At 47.8% G+C, this 13,668-nt stretch overlaps 1 protein-coding gene across 2 annotated transcripts in view; it reads right to left on the bottom strand.

Annotated features, from left to right (window-relative positions):
* Window positions 1-13,668, bottom strand: part of pals2b (protein associated with LIN7 2, MAGUK p55 family member b) — a 164,967-nt gene that overhangs the window by 38,195 nt on the left and 113,104 nt on the right. For both annotated transcript variants that reach the window (XM_084313150.1, XM_084313151.1), the window contains exon 7: window positions 1,502-1,658. In XM_084313150.1, coding sequence (XP_084169276.1) covers window positions 1,502-1,658 — 157 coding nt within the window. The remainder of the gene's footprint in view (window positions 1-1,501; window positions 1,659-13,668) is intronic.

Genomic DNA, 13,668 nt, shown 5'->3' with positions numbered 1-13,668 from the left:
AGAGAGAGAGAGAGAGAGAGAGAGAGAGAATGCCCCAGATAGCATGTGGAGTGTTATTAATAAGACTCCCAGGGTTCACACTGCTGCACCGGGAATTGTGGCACAACTGGAGGATGTTTCACCAGTGATTGTGAAATTGTGAAAAGTGATTGTATATGTGTGTGTGTGTCGACCCTGCCCGTTTGAGGGAGGGAGGGAGGGAGGGAGGAGAGCGTTACCTGCAGTGGGACCAGAGTGTCTCTGTAGCTTGGGAGGGAGGGAGGGAGGGCAGAGCGTTACCTGGGGTGGGGCCGGAGCGTCTCGGTAGCTTGGGAGGGAGGGAGGGAGGGAGGGAGGGATGGAGGGAGGGAGGGAGGGAGGGAGGGAGGGAGGGCAGAGCGTTACCTGGGGTGGGGCCGGAGCGTCTCGGTAGCTTGGGAGGGAGGGAGGGAGGGAGGGAGGGAGGGAGGGAGGGAGGGAGGGAGGGCAGAGCGTTACCTGGGGTGGGGCCGGAGCGTCTCGGTAGCTTGGGAGGGAGGGAGGGAGGGAGGGAGGGAGGGAGGGAGGGAGGGAGGGCAGAGCGTTACCTGGGGTGGGGCCGGAGCGTCTCGGTAGCTTGGGAGGGAGGGAGGGAGGGAGGGAGGGAGGGGAGAGCGTTACCTGCGGTGGGGCTGGAGTGTCTCGGTAGCTGGGGAGGGAGGAGGGAGGGAGGGAGGGAGGGAGGGGTTACCTGGGGTGGGGCCGGAGCGTCTCGGTAGCTGGGGAGGGAGGGAGGGAGGGAGGGAGGGAGGGAGGGAGGGAGGGAGGGAGCGTTACCTGGGGTGGGGCCGGAGCGTCTCGGTAGCTGGGGAGGGAGGGGAGGGAGGGAGGGAGGGAGGGAGGGAGGAGGGAGGGAGGAGGGAGGGAGGGAGGGAGGGAGGGGAGGGAGAGCGTTACCTGCAGTGGGACCAGAGTGTCTCTGTAGCTTGGGAGGGAGGGAGGGGAGGGAGGGAGGGAGGGAGGGAGGGAGGGAGGGAGGGAGGGAGGGAGGGAGGGAGGGAGGGAGGGGAGAGCGTTACCTGCGGTGGGGCTGGAGTGTCTCGGTAGCTGGGGAGGGAGGGAGGGAGGGAGGGAGGGAGGGAGGGTTACCTGGGGTGGGGCCGGAGCGTCTCGGTAGCTGGGGAGGGAGGGAGGGAGGGAGGGAGGGAGGGAGGGAGGGAGGGAGGGAGGGAGGGAGGGAGGGAGGGAGGGAGGGAGGGAGGGAGCGTTACCTGGGGTGGGGCCGGAGCGTCTCGGTAGCTGGGGAGGGAGGGGGAGGGAGGGAGGGAGGGAGGGAGGGAGGGAGGGAGGGAGGGAGGGAGGGAGGGAGGGAGGGAGGGAGGGAGGGAGGGAGGGAGGGCAGAGCGTTACCTGGGGTGGGGCCGGAGCGTCTCGGTAGCTGGGGAGGGAGGGAGGGAGGGAGGGAGGGGAGAGCGTTACCTGCGGTGGAGCTGGAGTGTCTCGGTAGCTGGGGAGGAGGGAGGGAGGGAGGGCAGAGCGTTACCTGGGGTGGGGCCGGAGCGTCTCGGTAGCTGGGGAGGATCTTCAGGGTGATTCCACCGCTACAGTCCTTCAGCATCTCCTGCAGCTCGGTGGGGTTGTTCCCTACATCCTTCCCGTTCACCTCCTTTATGATGTCACCCACGTGGAGCAGGCCTTGCCTAAAGATAATAACAATTATAATAATAATAATATAATAATAATAATAATAATAATAATAATAATAATAATATTCATTTATTACAAACGGTTTCTAGAAGAGACTACATTTTGATTTTGTAGGAGAAAACTTAAGACGGAGACCGTGACCTTCTTCATACGTGACTTTGGAGAAACGGAATTACAAATAGGTCTGACCCTGCAGAGTCAGAATAAGTAACAGGCGCTTGTAATAGCCAATTTCATTTCTCTTACCCTTTTCATTCAATTTATGTTAAGTCATCTTAAATGACAGTATTCTCTAGTCTTCAGGCATAAGTCACCGGACAAGCCTTAAAAGTACTTCCCGGACAAACCTTAACTCATTCAGCGCCAGACCCGATGATAGTCGGGTTATCTCGCCAGCGGTTGAGCGCCATACCCGAGTATAGTCGGGTTTTCATAGTTTTTTCTTTTATTCAATTTTTTTATTCTATGCAATGTCACAGACCTCGGTGTTACCATAGGAAATCATTCTGAGATCCCTAGAGTGCAATACCGGCCGCATCCTGCTAGGTGGCAGTATCGCCCGCCCTTTGAAACCTTATTTCACACTGTGTGTTACATCTAATTTCCTCTTTTTTTTGGTCCAGGCAGGTGTAGCGGTTCACCTGATCACATTGGAACGCGTCCATGGCCCCTCGATGCATGTGTTGTGCCGGATTATGTTGGGGACCCGATGGACAACAAAACTGGAAATCGCGTTCAGACAATTGGAATATTCTTTATGAAACATAATACCTATTATATACCTGGAAATAGTAGTGTGTCTAGGCGAGCAACGCCAACGCTTTTAGCAAAATTCACGTATCGCTCCATCGCACAGTTACCAGGAATTAGCCAGGATCACTCTGAAACTATACAATATTCACCACGGTATAACACGCAAACATTGAATTTTTTTTTCTACATGTTGAATGATGGATAGTTAATGTCAAATGAGCCATAGTATTGTCTCCATAGCTATAATATAGAATATAGATATAGCCCTGTAAACACCGCGACACACAGTGAAAATCCCTATCTCTTAAAAGCGGTGGCGCAGTAGGTACAAGGATAGCTAAAGCGGCTGGCGCTGAAAGAGTTAAAAGTACATCCCGGACAAGCCTTAAAAGTACTTCCCGGACGAGCCTTAAAAGTACTTCCCGGACAAGCCTTAAAAGCGCTTCCTTTCCTGTCATGTCTGAATGTTTGGGTAAGGTGACAGTGGCATTGCTTAAGGAACATCCTGCTCCATGTTGGTATCTGTTTAATCCCACTCCATCATGTCAAAGGTGAAGGCCATTCTGTTCAGCTAAATTGTGCAGCTGGCATATGTACGTGGGAGAAATACGGTATAAAACACCTAGTATTTTGATTTGGGGGCAGCATCTCCTTGGACAGACTTCCTCTGTGTACTCTGTGTTAGGGATGTGCTCTTTGTTGCAGCAAACTTTCATAAACTATACTTTAACTTCTGATCGACTATCAGCCTCAGCTTGGACTCCTTATTTCAGCGCTCTCTGAATTTTAGCCACTACCCGCTTGCGCAATATTCACAGATATTTATACTGTCAGAGAGTGCTACGTCAGTCATCGTCTCATCGTGACACAAGGGTCACGGGTCAGTAGAGGCCCCCGTGTCCCCGTCAGGAACACAGCGACCCTCCCCTCCTCACAGTTGACACTCTCCCTTGTCATTTCCCAGAAATCATTGATTGAGTGATTAAGCAATCTTTGTTTAGTCTGAATAACGACTTTGTCTGAATATAAACTTTGTGTTGAATCACACAGATAATACGTATTTCATTGTTATAAGAACATTTTCCACGGGAGCTCCCGTAGCTCACCGCATATCTCGGCACTATTTCTGAGTCGGGGAAAATCGTGCTCGTCACGGATCTGGGGACACAAGTTCGATTCCCGGACCCGCCGTCATTTCTCAGAATGTCTTCCCCTGCTCTACATCCCATTTCAACCTGTTTCTGTCGGTCATGCTTGACCAGAAAAGCGATAAACGCTAAAAATTTTTTTAAAAAAAAGAACATTTTCCACTACAATTTCCTGTCAGTTGTTAAAAAAAAGAAGATAACCTGATAACTTACAATGTACAGTTTCTTCCCCTTCGGATGTATATATTCGTTATGATCTCTTTTTACTACACAGTTCTGTATATCTGTTTGTCGTGTATGTCATAAATGTCCTGATTAATTGAAAATGGGGGACCCCGATGTAAACAAGACGAAAGTCTTTTTCTGGTCTGCATCCTCTTAACAGTTTGTTTTGTATTGAGCTGTACTGTATCGTACCCATTCTGCAATCTGTTAATAAAGTTTTCAATCAATCAATCATGACATCACAACATCCAGCTATAAGCGCGCTGAATCAGCCAATCAAATAAAATTTAACAAAGTAGCCAAGATCTGCTACAAAGTGCTCAGAGATCAAAGGCAGTGCACGGTGGGCGATGCAGCCAGTTCTTATTGATCCACGTGGCCAGCCTCGTTGCCTTTTCCACCCACATTAACCCTCTCACCACCACACTACAGAAGGTTAACCCTTTCACAACCTTCTGTAGTGTGGTGGTGAAAGGGTTAACCCATTGTCGTGCGGCAGTGAAAGGGTTAACCTTCTGTATTGTGGTTGTGAAAGGGTTAACCCTTTGTTGTGTGGCAGTGAAAGGGTTAACATTCTGTATTGTCGCAGTGAAAGGGTTAACCCTTTGTCATGTGGCAGTGAAAGGGTTAACCTTCTGTATTGTCGCAGTGAAAGGGTTAACCCTTTGGTAGTGTGGTAGTGAAATGTTTAAAAAAAAGAAAAAAAATTAACCTTTATTTATCCAGGCAAGCAATTAAGAACAAATTCTTATATACAAAAGCAGCCTGTCCAAAACCTAGAGCTCTAAAACTCAAACCTGAGGATTTAGAGGCAGATTCCTTATAGTAAGGGAAATATGAAAATCTGCAAACTAAATCCTTACCAATCAATTTCTTCACTAATGTGTTTGTAAAGGTGTGTAGTAAGATGTATTAAAAAGTTGAAGTTCAAATCCTGTATGTTTTTTCGTAACAACTGCTCAAAGTTGAGGTACCGAATACCGATTTTCGAAAAATCTAAAATGTTCTGTTTGGCCTTGGGTAACTTGTGAGGGGTCAAACTAGGGGTTTTCATGATTCTGAGTTGATTGCAATCATGTATTTTTCACTCAAATCATTCCTTGGTTGAAAAACGCCATGCCCACTCTTATATTTAAATTCGAAAGTAGCTTTATTTGTAGTTACAAGTTGTTACAAGTGCTGATCACTTCAGGAGTCAATCTCTGAGTCTTCTCCAGACTCACCACCATCATGACCACAATTCTTGCATGAAATTCCTTTACAGACTCCACATGCTGAGATGCACTTAACGCCATTCCTCTTGCAGCTGCACCACCGGTTGCTGCAATCTCTGTTACAGTTGCAGCTTGTGAACTGCAGTAGCTCCTCAGGAGCCATGGGGTCTTGTGTTGGGACTGGCTCATAGCCATGTACACCTAATGTCCATCCATAGTCACTGGGGTTCAGAGACATACTCTGCAGAAGGATCCAGTCCTGGGTTTGTAGGTAGGCACGGATAGAATGCTGTGCAGCTGCACCCTCTGTTGGAGGTAGAGTTTCTGGTTTGATCAGCCCTGCCGCTGCCTTCCGTCAGAACATGTTGTGTCGAATTTCACCCAAAGCAGTCATCTGTAGCAGTGGCCAATGCCTCTCTCACAATCGAAGTGTCAGCATCATTGTCACACTGCTCCACTGTGATGTTATGTTTTCTGAATGTTGAAGAGAGGAGGTGGATTAGCTCACTCTTGTTATTGGTGTTGTCCAGGAACTTTGCTCTTGGTGTCCAGTGTATCATATCCGGTCAAATGTGGAGATCACAGCATGACTTCTTAGTGCGCCGGATGTGGTCATGATCTTTTGGTGATTGGCTGTAGCCATCAAAGACCACAATGATCTTCTGAGAGCGGCGGCCAAGACACTGTACGTAGCTCAAGTAACTGTTGGCAATCTCCTGACCTTGGCCCTCATGCATCAATGTGGACGTAGAACTTGACCTACTTCCACACGTAAGCACGGAATGTAGAACTAGCGTACGCACAGGGAAGTCGGCATTCATCACACGTGCGTACGCAGGCTCTATGGTCCTCCGTGTTGATGAATACCACTTTGTTCTACCGTCAATGCTCGTGCATGATTATCCATATATGGTCATGAAAATGAGGAAACACCCCCCATGGGATGTGAAATAATGGACGGACCCGAGCGGAACCCTGAGAAACTCCACGGAGAATTCACTGCTGTCGAACCAAGAAGACACTATCGCGTATTGTGGGATAAATAAAAGGCGGACTCGTAAACGGTGATGTCAGATATCAACGGCTCCCTAAGACCATTGCTGCAATTCTGCCTGGACAGCTCAAAATACTAATAAAGACCGTTCGTTGACCACTGTTTGTGTGTCATTATAACCGTGCTGGAATATGAAAGCCTTTATTAGTTGTGTTCGATTGGCTATATGATTTTTAGATGCATCTATTTTGTTGTTGGCTAATAAAGACCGTGCTGGAATATGACTGCCTTTTCCCGTGTTGTTTGATTAATACCCCAGGGATTAAAGTTCCCTCAATTTTATTCCAAATCGCGATGGATCTCCCGTCAATTTTCTACCTGCTGCATATGATTTCTAGAGGCATACTACAATCTATTTTGATGTCAGTATTGGGTAGCCTATATAAACAATATAATACAAGAGCATATACAAGAACAATGAATCTCACTGCATGTATGATAGCCTGCCTTTCAATACATGAACTTGAATCCCATCATATACATAGTCTGTCCACTATAGTGTCATTGCAATGCGTTTTCTATTCTTTCTTATACAGTAAAAAGGGGGAAGAACACTATATTCATATGACTTGTATTCTGCTTACAGCTTCGAAGTTCCACTTGTTTCGTTTAACGTAAAGCCTTTTAAATATAATCAAAACGTTCCCGTGTTTCTGCGGTCTGCGCAGAATAATAACGAGTTGAGCTTTATGATTTATGATGAATTGAAAATGGGGGACCCTGATGTAAACAAGACGAAAGTTGGTCTGCATCCCCAATTAACAATTGTATGTACTGAGCTGTACTGTACTGTACCCATTCTGCAATCTGTTAATAAACTTTTCAATCAATCAATCAATCAAGCTACGCGGAGCGCAGTCAGTCAGTAGCCTACACCCCGTATATTCCGATAACGCTATATAAACCATGCTGCATTCATTCTGAGAGAAAGATCTATTATTCCAAATGCTATTTATAGGGTTTTGACCATAATTACACTACTGTTGCTATTCTACAATGAACTATAATGAACTACGGTTCGTACAGAACATGCCGGTGTTATTATTATCTCTGTACTGGGCTCTGTTAAGGAAGGACAGGACACACTCACTGAGAAACATTGCTTTATACTGAAAACTAGGGTAAGCCATTTTAAGTTTATTAGTGAATCTTAAAAGTGAGGAACCAGCTGACTTGATTAAAGGGGCGTGTTTAAAACGGCCATTTTGTTTAGTTAAGTGCCCCCATTAAGGGACTGTTTCCTGTTTACTAGTAGCATCTGATTTGCTGAGTGAGCCATTAAGAGCCTGCCCTGTTTAAAAGCAGAGGTCCACACTGTGTTGAAATCACTCTGTACTGGGCTCTGTTAAGGAAGGACAGGACACACTCACTGAGAAACATTGCTTTATACTGAAAACTAGGGTAAGCCATTTTAAGTTTATTAGTGAATCTTAAAAGTGAGGAACCAGCTGACTTGATTAAAGGGGCGTGTTTAAAACGGCCATTTTGTTTAGTTAAGTGCCCCCATTAAGGGACTGTTTCCTGTTTACTAGTAGCATCTGATTTGCTGAGTGAGCCATTAAGAGCCTGCCCTGTTTAAAAGCAGAAGGTCCACACTGTGTTGAAATCACTCTGTACTGGGCTCTGTTAAGGAAGGACAGGACACACTCACTGAGAAACATTGCTTTATACTGAAAACTAGGGTAAGCCATTTTAAGTTTATTAGTGAATCTTAAAAGTGAGGAACCAGCTGACTTGATTAAAGGGGCGTGTTTAAAACGGCCATTTTGTTTAGTTAAGTGCCCCCATTAAGGGACTGTTTCCTGTTTACTAGTAGCATCTGATTTGCTGAGTGAGCCATTAAGAGCCTGCCCTGTTTAAAAGCAGAGGTCCACACTGTGTTGAAATCACTCTGTACTGGGCTCTGTTAAGGAAGGACAGGACACACTCACTGAGAAACATTGCTTTATACTGAAAACTAGGGTAAGCCATTTTAAGTTTATTAGTGAATCTTAAAAGTGAGGAACCAGCTGACTTGATTAAAGGGGCGTGTTTAAAACGGCCATTTTGTTTAGTTAAGTGCCCCCATTAAGGGACTGTTTCCTGTTTACTAGTAGCATCTGATTTGCTGAGTGAGCCATTAAGAGCCTGCCCTGTTTAAAAGCAGAGGTCCACACTGTGTTGAAATCACTCTGTACTGGGCTCTGTTAAGGAAGGACAGGACACACTCACTGAGAAACATTGCTTTATACTGAAAACTAGGGTAAGCCATTTTAAGTTTATTAGTGAATCTTAAAAGTGAGGAACCAGCTGACTTGATTAAAGGGGCGTGTTTAAAACGGCCATTTTGTTTTGTTAAGTGCCCCCATTAAGGGCCAGGTGTTAAGACAGCACTAATTAGTGATAGTGATAGTGATAGTGATTTAAAGGCTTGCTGGTGTAGCGTCAGCGAAGCGTCGAGAAACGAAGAGGGACAAAGAGGAGGAGTTTTCCTGGAGTTCTCCGCCGAGGGATCCACCGATCCACCCAGTGCTAAGTACACCATAATCCTATATTTCCCTCCCACACTGCTATCTCTCTACTTCCTCCCTGCCACTCTTGACAAGACAATGTGTCACATACCTATATCCACAATCTGCTCCTCCAGAACTGACTCTACCCATCCACGCCAGTTTGCTAGCAACCCGGCTAATCTCTCCTACCCTCCTACAGCCACTAATACACCTGTCACAGTACGGGGAGGCTTATGGAATTGTCAATCAGCAGTCAAGAAAGCTGACTTCATTACTGCCTACGCCCATAGTCTAAATCTGCAGCTCCTGGCTCTAACTGAGACCTGGATAACCCCCAATAACTCATCAACACCTGCAGCATTATCTACAAACTATAACTTCACTCACACACCTCGACCTTCCAGACGGGGTGGAGGCACTGCCCTCATGACATCTCCTTCATGGGCTACAAACGTAACACCACTCCCAGAACTGTCACTCTCCTCTCTCGAATATCATGCAGTATCTGTCTCTAATCCTTTCAATCTCACCATTGTTACACTCTACCGCCCTCCAGGTACACTCGATCACTTCACAGATGAGCTGGACATGCTTCTTAGCTCCTTACCGGAAGATGGTACCCCTCTCCTTCTACTGGGCGACTTCAACCTGCCTGACTCATCTCAGTCAGTCATAGTAGTCTCCCTCCTACAATCGTTTGACCTGACTCCCACTGCCATGCCTCCCACCCACAAAGCAGGCAACTCCTTGGATCTCATATTTTCCCGTAACTCCAGCATCATTAACACCACGGTAACTCCCCTACATGTATCTGACCATTCCTTCATATCCTTCTCACTAACTCTCATGCTTAACCGAAAGGTCTTCACCCCAACTCAAACAGTCTCACTCAGACGCAACCTGCCCTCCCTATCCCCCTCCACCCTCTCCTCTGACATACTATCCGCTCTACCTTTGAGTGACACCTTCTCTGCTCTCTCCACAGAGATGGCAACCTCCACCCTCCTTTCAGCCCTTGCAACCTCCTTCGACAAGCTCTGTCCCCTCGTTGAGAAACCTGCCCGCCGTTCCCCACCCAGTCCATGGCTGACAGATCCAGTGAGAGAACAAAGACAGGTCCTGAGAGCAGCTGAAAGGAAGTATAGAAAGTCACGCCTCACTGCTGACATCGACACATATCACAACCTCTTGTTAACATTCTCCAAAACCATCACTAATGCCAAAGCTTCTTTCTTCCACCATAGGATCGAGGCCTCTGCCAAGAATCTTCGCAAACTGCATGCTACCATGTCCTCCCTCCTCACTCCCCCCCCACCCCCCCCTCCCTCATCTTTCTCTGCCGAAGACTTTGCGATCTTCTTTGAGGAAAAAGTGGAGAACATCCGCAGCTCCTTCTCCCAACCCCCACCCATTCCAAATGCTGAATCGAGAACCTCATCCTTCACTCTGTCATCTTTCTCTCCCATTACAGAAGCAGAGACCCTGACACTGGTAACGTCAAACCGTCCGACTACTTGCCAGCTGGACCAGCTACCCTCCCCACTCCTCCAGACCATAGCACCAGACATCCTCCCATTCCTAACTGCAACCATCAACTCCTCACTCAACTCGGGGGTGGTCCCCACCTCCCTAAAACAAGCCAGAGTCACGCCGCTCATAAAAAAACCAACCCTGAACCCTACCGTCATAGGCAACTACCGTCCTGTCTCTCTTCTCTCCTTCCTTTCTAAAACACTTGAACGTGCTGTATCCAACCAACTTACTGCTTATCTCTTACAGAATGACCTCCTAGACCCTAATCAGTCAGGCTTCAGGACTGGTCACTCCACAGAGACAGCCCTCATTGCGGTCACAGAGGCACTTCACTTAGCAAAAGCGAAAGGCCTCTCCTCTGTCCTGATTCTCCTAGATCTATCTGCAGCCTTCGACACAGTCAACCACCAGATCCTCCTTGCGGCCCTCGCAGGAATGGGAGTGGCTGGCTCTGCGCTGACATGGCTGTCATCATACCTCAATGACCGCTCCTACCAAGTGTCATGGAGAGGGACCCTGTCGGCCACCCGCCCCCTGTCCCCCAGGGCTCGGTTTTAGGACCCCTTCTCTTCTCCCTCTACACTAAATCACTGGGTAACATTATCACGTCTCATGGCTTCTCCTACCATTGTTATGCCGACGATACTCAACTCTTCCTCTCCTTCCCTCCCTCAGATATCCACGTCTCTGAGCGGATCTCGGCCTGTCTGTCCGACATCTCAGCCTGGATGACGTCCAACCACCTCAAACTGAACCTAAGCAAAACAGAATTGCTCCACCTGCCGGCCAAATCCTCCCCCCTAACCGACCTTTCAATCACAGTCGAGAATACAGCTGTGACTGCGTCCCCGACCGCCAAGAACCTTGGTGTTGTCCTCGACGACCAGTTGAACTTCTCTGCTCACATCGCAGCGACGACCAGAACCTGCCGATTCCTCCTGAGCAACGTCAGAAGGATACGCCCCTTCCTGACAAAAGAAGCCACCCAACTCCTCGTCCAATCAACAGTCATCTCCCGCCTCGACTACTGCAATGCACTGCTCGCTGGCCTCCCGGCCACTGCCACTAAGCCTCTTCAACTCATTCAGAACGCAGCGGCCCGCCTGATCTCAAACCTACCGAAGTCGGCCCATGTCACCCCACTTCTTAGGGACCTGCACTGGCTCCCCATTGCTGCACGAATCCGCTTCAAGGCCCTCGACCTAGCATACCGTGCGGCAAAGGGAACCGCTCCCGCCTACCTCCGGTCAATGGTCTCTAACTACACACCCTCAAGACCCCTACGCTCTGCATCTTCTGGCCGCCTCAGACCTACTCCTATCCAAGCTCCGGGAGGGTCATCAAAGAGAAGTCGCCTATTCTCAGTCCTTGCCCCACAATGGTGGAATGAACTACCCACCCCAGTTAGGACAGCCGAATCACGTCCAATCTTTCGCCGTCGACTAAAGACGCACTTCTTCAACCATTATCTGAAAAAAAAAAAAAAAAAAACAATAAAAAAATCTAACCCTAACTAACCGTACTGTCATGCACTTGTCCTAATAAACTAACCTACACTGTAGCACTCAACACTTTGATGAACATTGTTGCTCAGCTGATAGAGTTGTGCCCTTCCTGATGGCTTGTCGTACAGAACTTGTAAGTCGCTTTGGATAAAAGCGTCAGCTAAATGACTAAATGTAAATGTAAATGTATTATGCACAGAAGCTCATTTCCTTGTTGTAATAATATATTCTACCACTGGGAGCTAGGTACGCCAGGTCTGACCTGTGCGTAGATGTAAGCACGAAGTCAAGTTCAAGTTGAAGTTGATGAATCCCACTCTTTGCTTAGAAATGATCGTACGCACAGGGTAAGCACAGATCTGTGCGTAGAACACGTTGATGCATGAGGGCCCTGGTTCCCACTTTACCATGTAGAGAAGCCATCCGCCATCAACTATAAGAGTAGAGCAGGATTGGTTAGTGAGGTCAAGCGGATCAGTTAACTCCTTCAGGCTAGTCTTGGAAAAGCCTGCCTTGTTCGCCTTGTTCATTTTCTGATATTTATTGCTGAAGAGGGAGTCAGCTCATACTCCAAGCTTGTCTCAACTGTCATATCCCGTTGGGCAAAAATGATCAGTCGGTTGAACAACTTGAGTGAGTATCTTCTTCTCGTTGATCTTGGGAATCTTTGAGTGATGATGACAGGGCTTGTACCTTTGACTTCACTTCCATGGTCGGTTCCATCTCTCCCTATTTCTGCTGCTCTCTCATTATTGACTGGGTCATCTCCTGTGCTCCTGAATCCTGTTGAGAAAGACACAATCTCCTTGTCTCCAATCGGGGTCGAATGGGTTGTTCTCCTCAAACCATTGGAGGGCAAGTTCAATTGCTTCAGCATCTCTCTTCATCTGTGTTTTGCCAAGGTCTCTGTGGAGCGGAGCATGTTTCTTGACACTTTCCTCCATGCGCTGGTTGACATTGGAGAAGTGACAAGTGACTGAGGGTGAGCGGCACCCAGCATCACTGTCTCATCCTCCCTCTGCTCAGTCCACCTTCTGACTTGGCCGCCTTCATCAATGTCTGCTCGATACAGATGTCACACCAGGTGCCGGACCAATCATGGCTGGAGTAACGGATGACGTGGTTTCCATGGGCAGTGACACTTTCTAATGTCTCCTTGTAAGCAGGCAAAGTTTCGAGTTGCTTCATGAGTTGACAGTACAGCCGTGCACCCTTGGCATATTGATGATGTCCTGCAGCCGCAAAGATGTCCAGCATCCTGCTAACAATGCAGCACAGGTGGCCGTTGTGATCTGCAAGCCACTCAGTTCTGATGAAGACCTTGATGACATCTACCATGTAGTGGTACTGCACCCAGAGAGCAGGCGTTCTTCCTCCTTCAGCAAGTCTTTTGAAGGTTTCTTCAAACCGCTGTTAAAACAGTGCCACTACTGGATCTGTGTGTCTGGCTCCCATCTTCCCATCAGCTACCTTCTCCATGAAAGTCCTCATTTCACCAAGTTCCTCCTCGGTGAAGGCATGTTTCATGATGTGCTGATAAGCCAAGTCAAGAGTTTTATTTGTCACGGCATACAAGTATACAATGAAATGCGGGTGGTCTTGCCTGCAACGATGTGCAATACAGTAGTAACAACATATAATAGAATCCAATAAAACAACATTGTGCAATAAACAAGTAACATAGTAGGGCATATCGGTATTTGTACATAAGTTATTTACAGAGCATGGAGGACATGCTAGGTCCTTTGGTAGTGCAATACACTGTTATTGTTACTATACTATATTTAAAGTGACCTTTCCTTAGTGGCCATAAGTGTGGGCGTGTGCAGCATGAGTGTGTGCTTGCTCATGTTAAAGTGGCTGCTAGTGTGTGAGCGTGTACAGTGTGTGTGTCGTGTGTGTGCTCATGTGTGCTTGTGTGTGGAGAGTTCAGTGTTCAAGTCTCTGATGGCCTGGGGGAAGAAGCTGAGCCGAAGTCTCTCTGTCCTCGTAGCTGGGGTTCGCAGGCGTCTGCCTGACCTCAGCAGCATGAACAGGCTGTTGTTGGGGTGGTGTGGGTCTTTCATTATTCGGCAGGCT

This window comes from Notolepis coatsorum (assembly GCF_963971535.1).
Source record: "Notolepis coatsorum genome assembly, chromosome: 4".
NCBI lineage: Eukaryota > Metazoa > Chordata > Actinopteri > Aulopiformes > Paralepididae > Notolepis > Notolepis coatsorum.
Note: the sequence above shows the minus strand (reverse complement) of the source record. Positions and strands in the feature narration are given on the sequence as shown.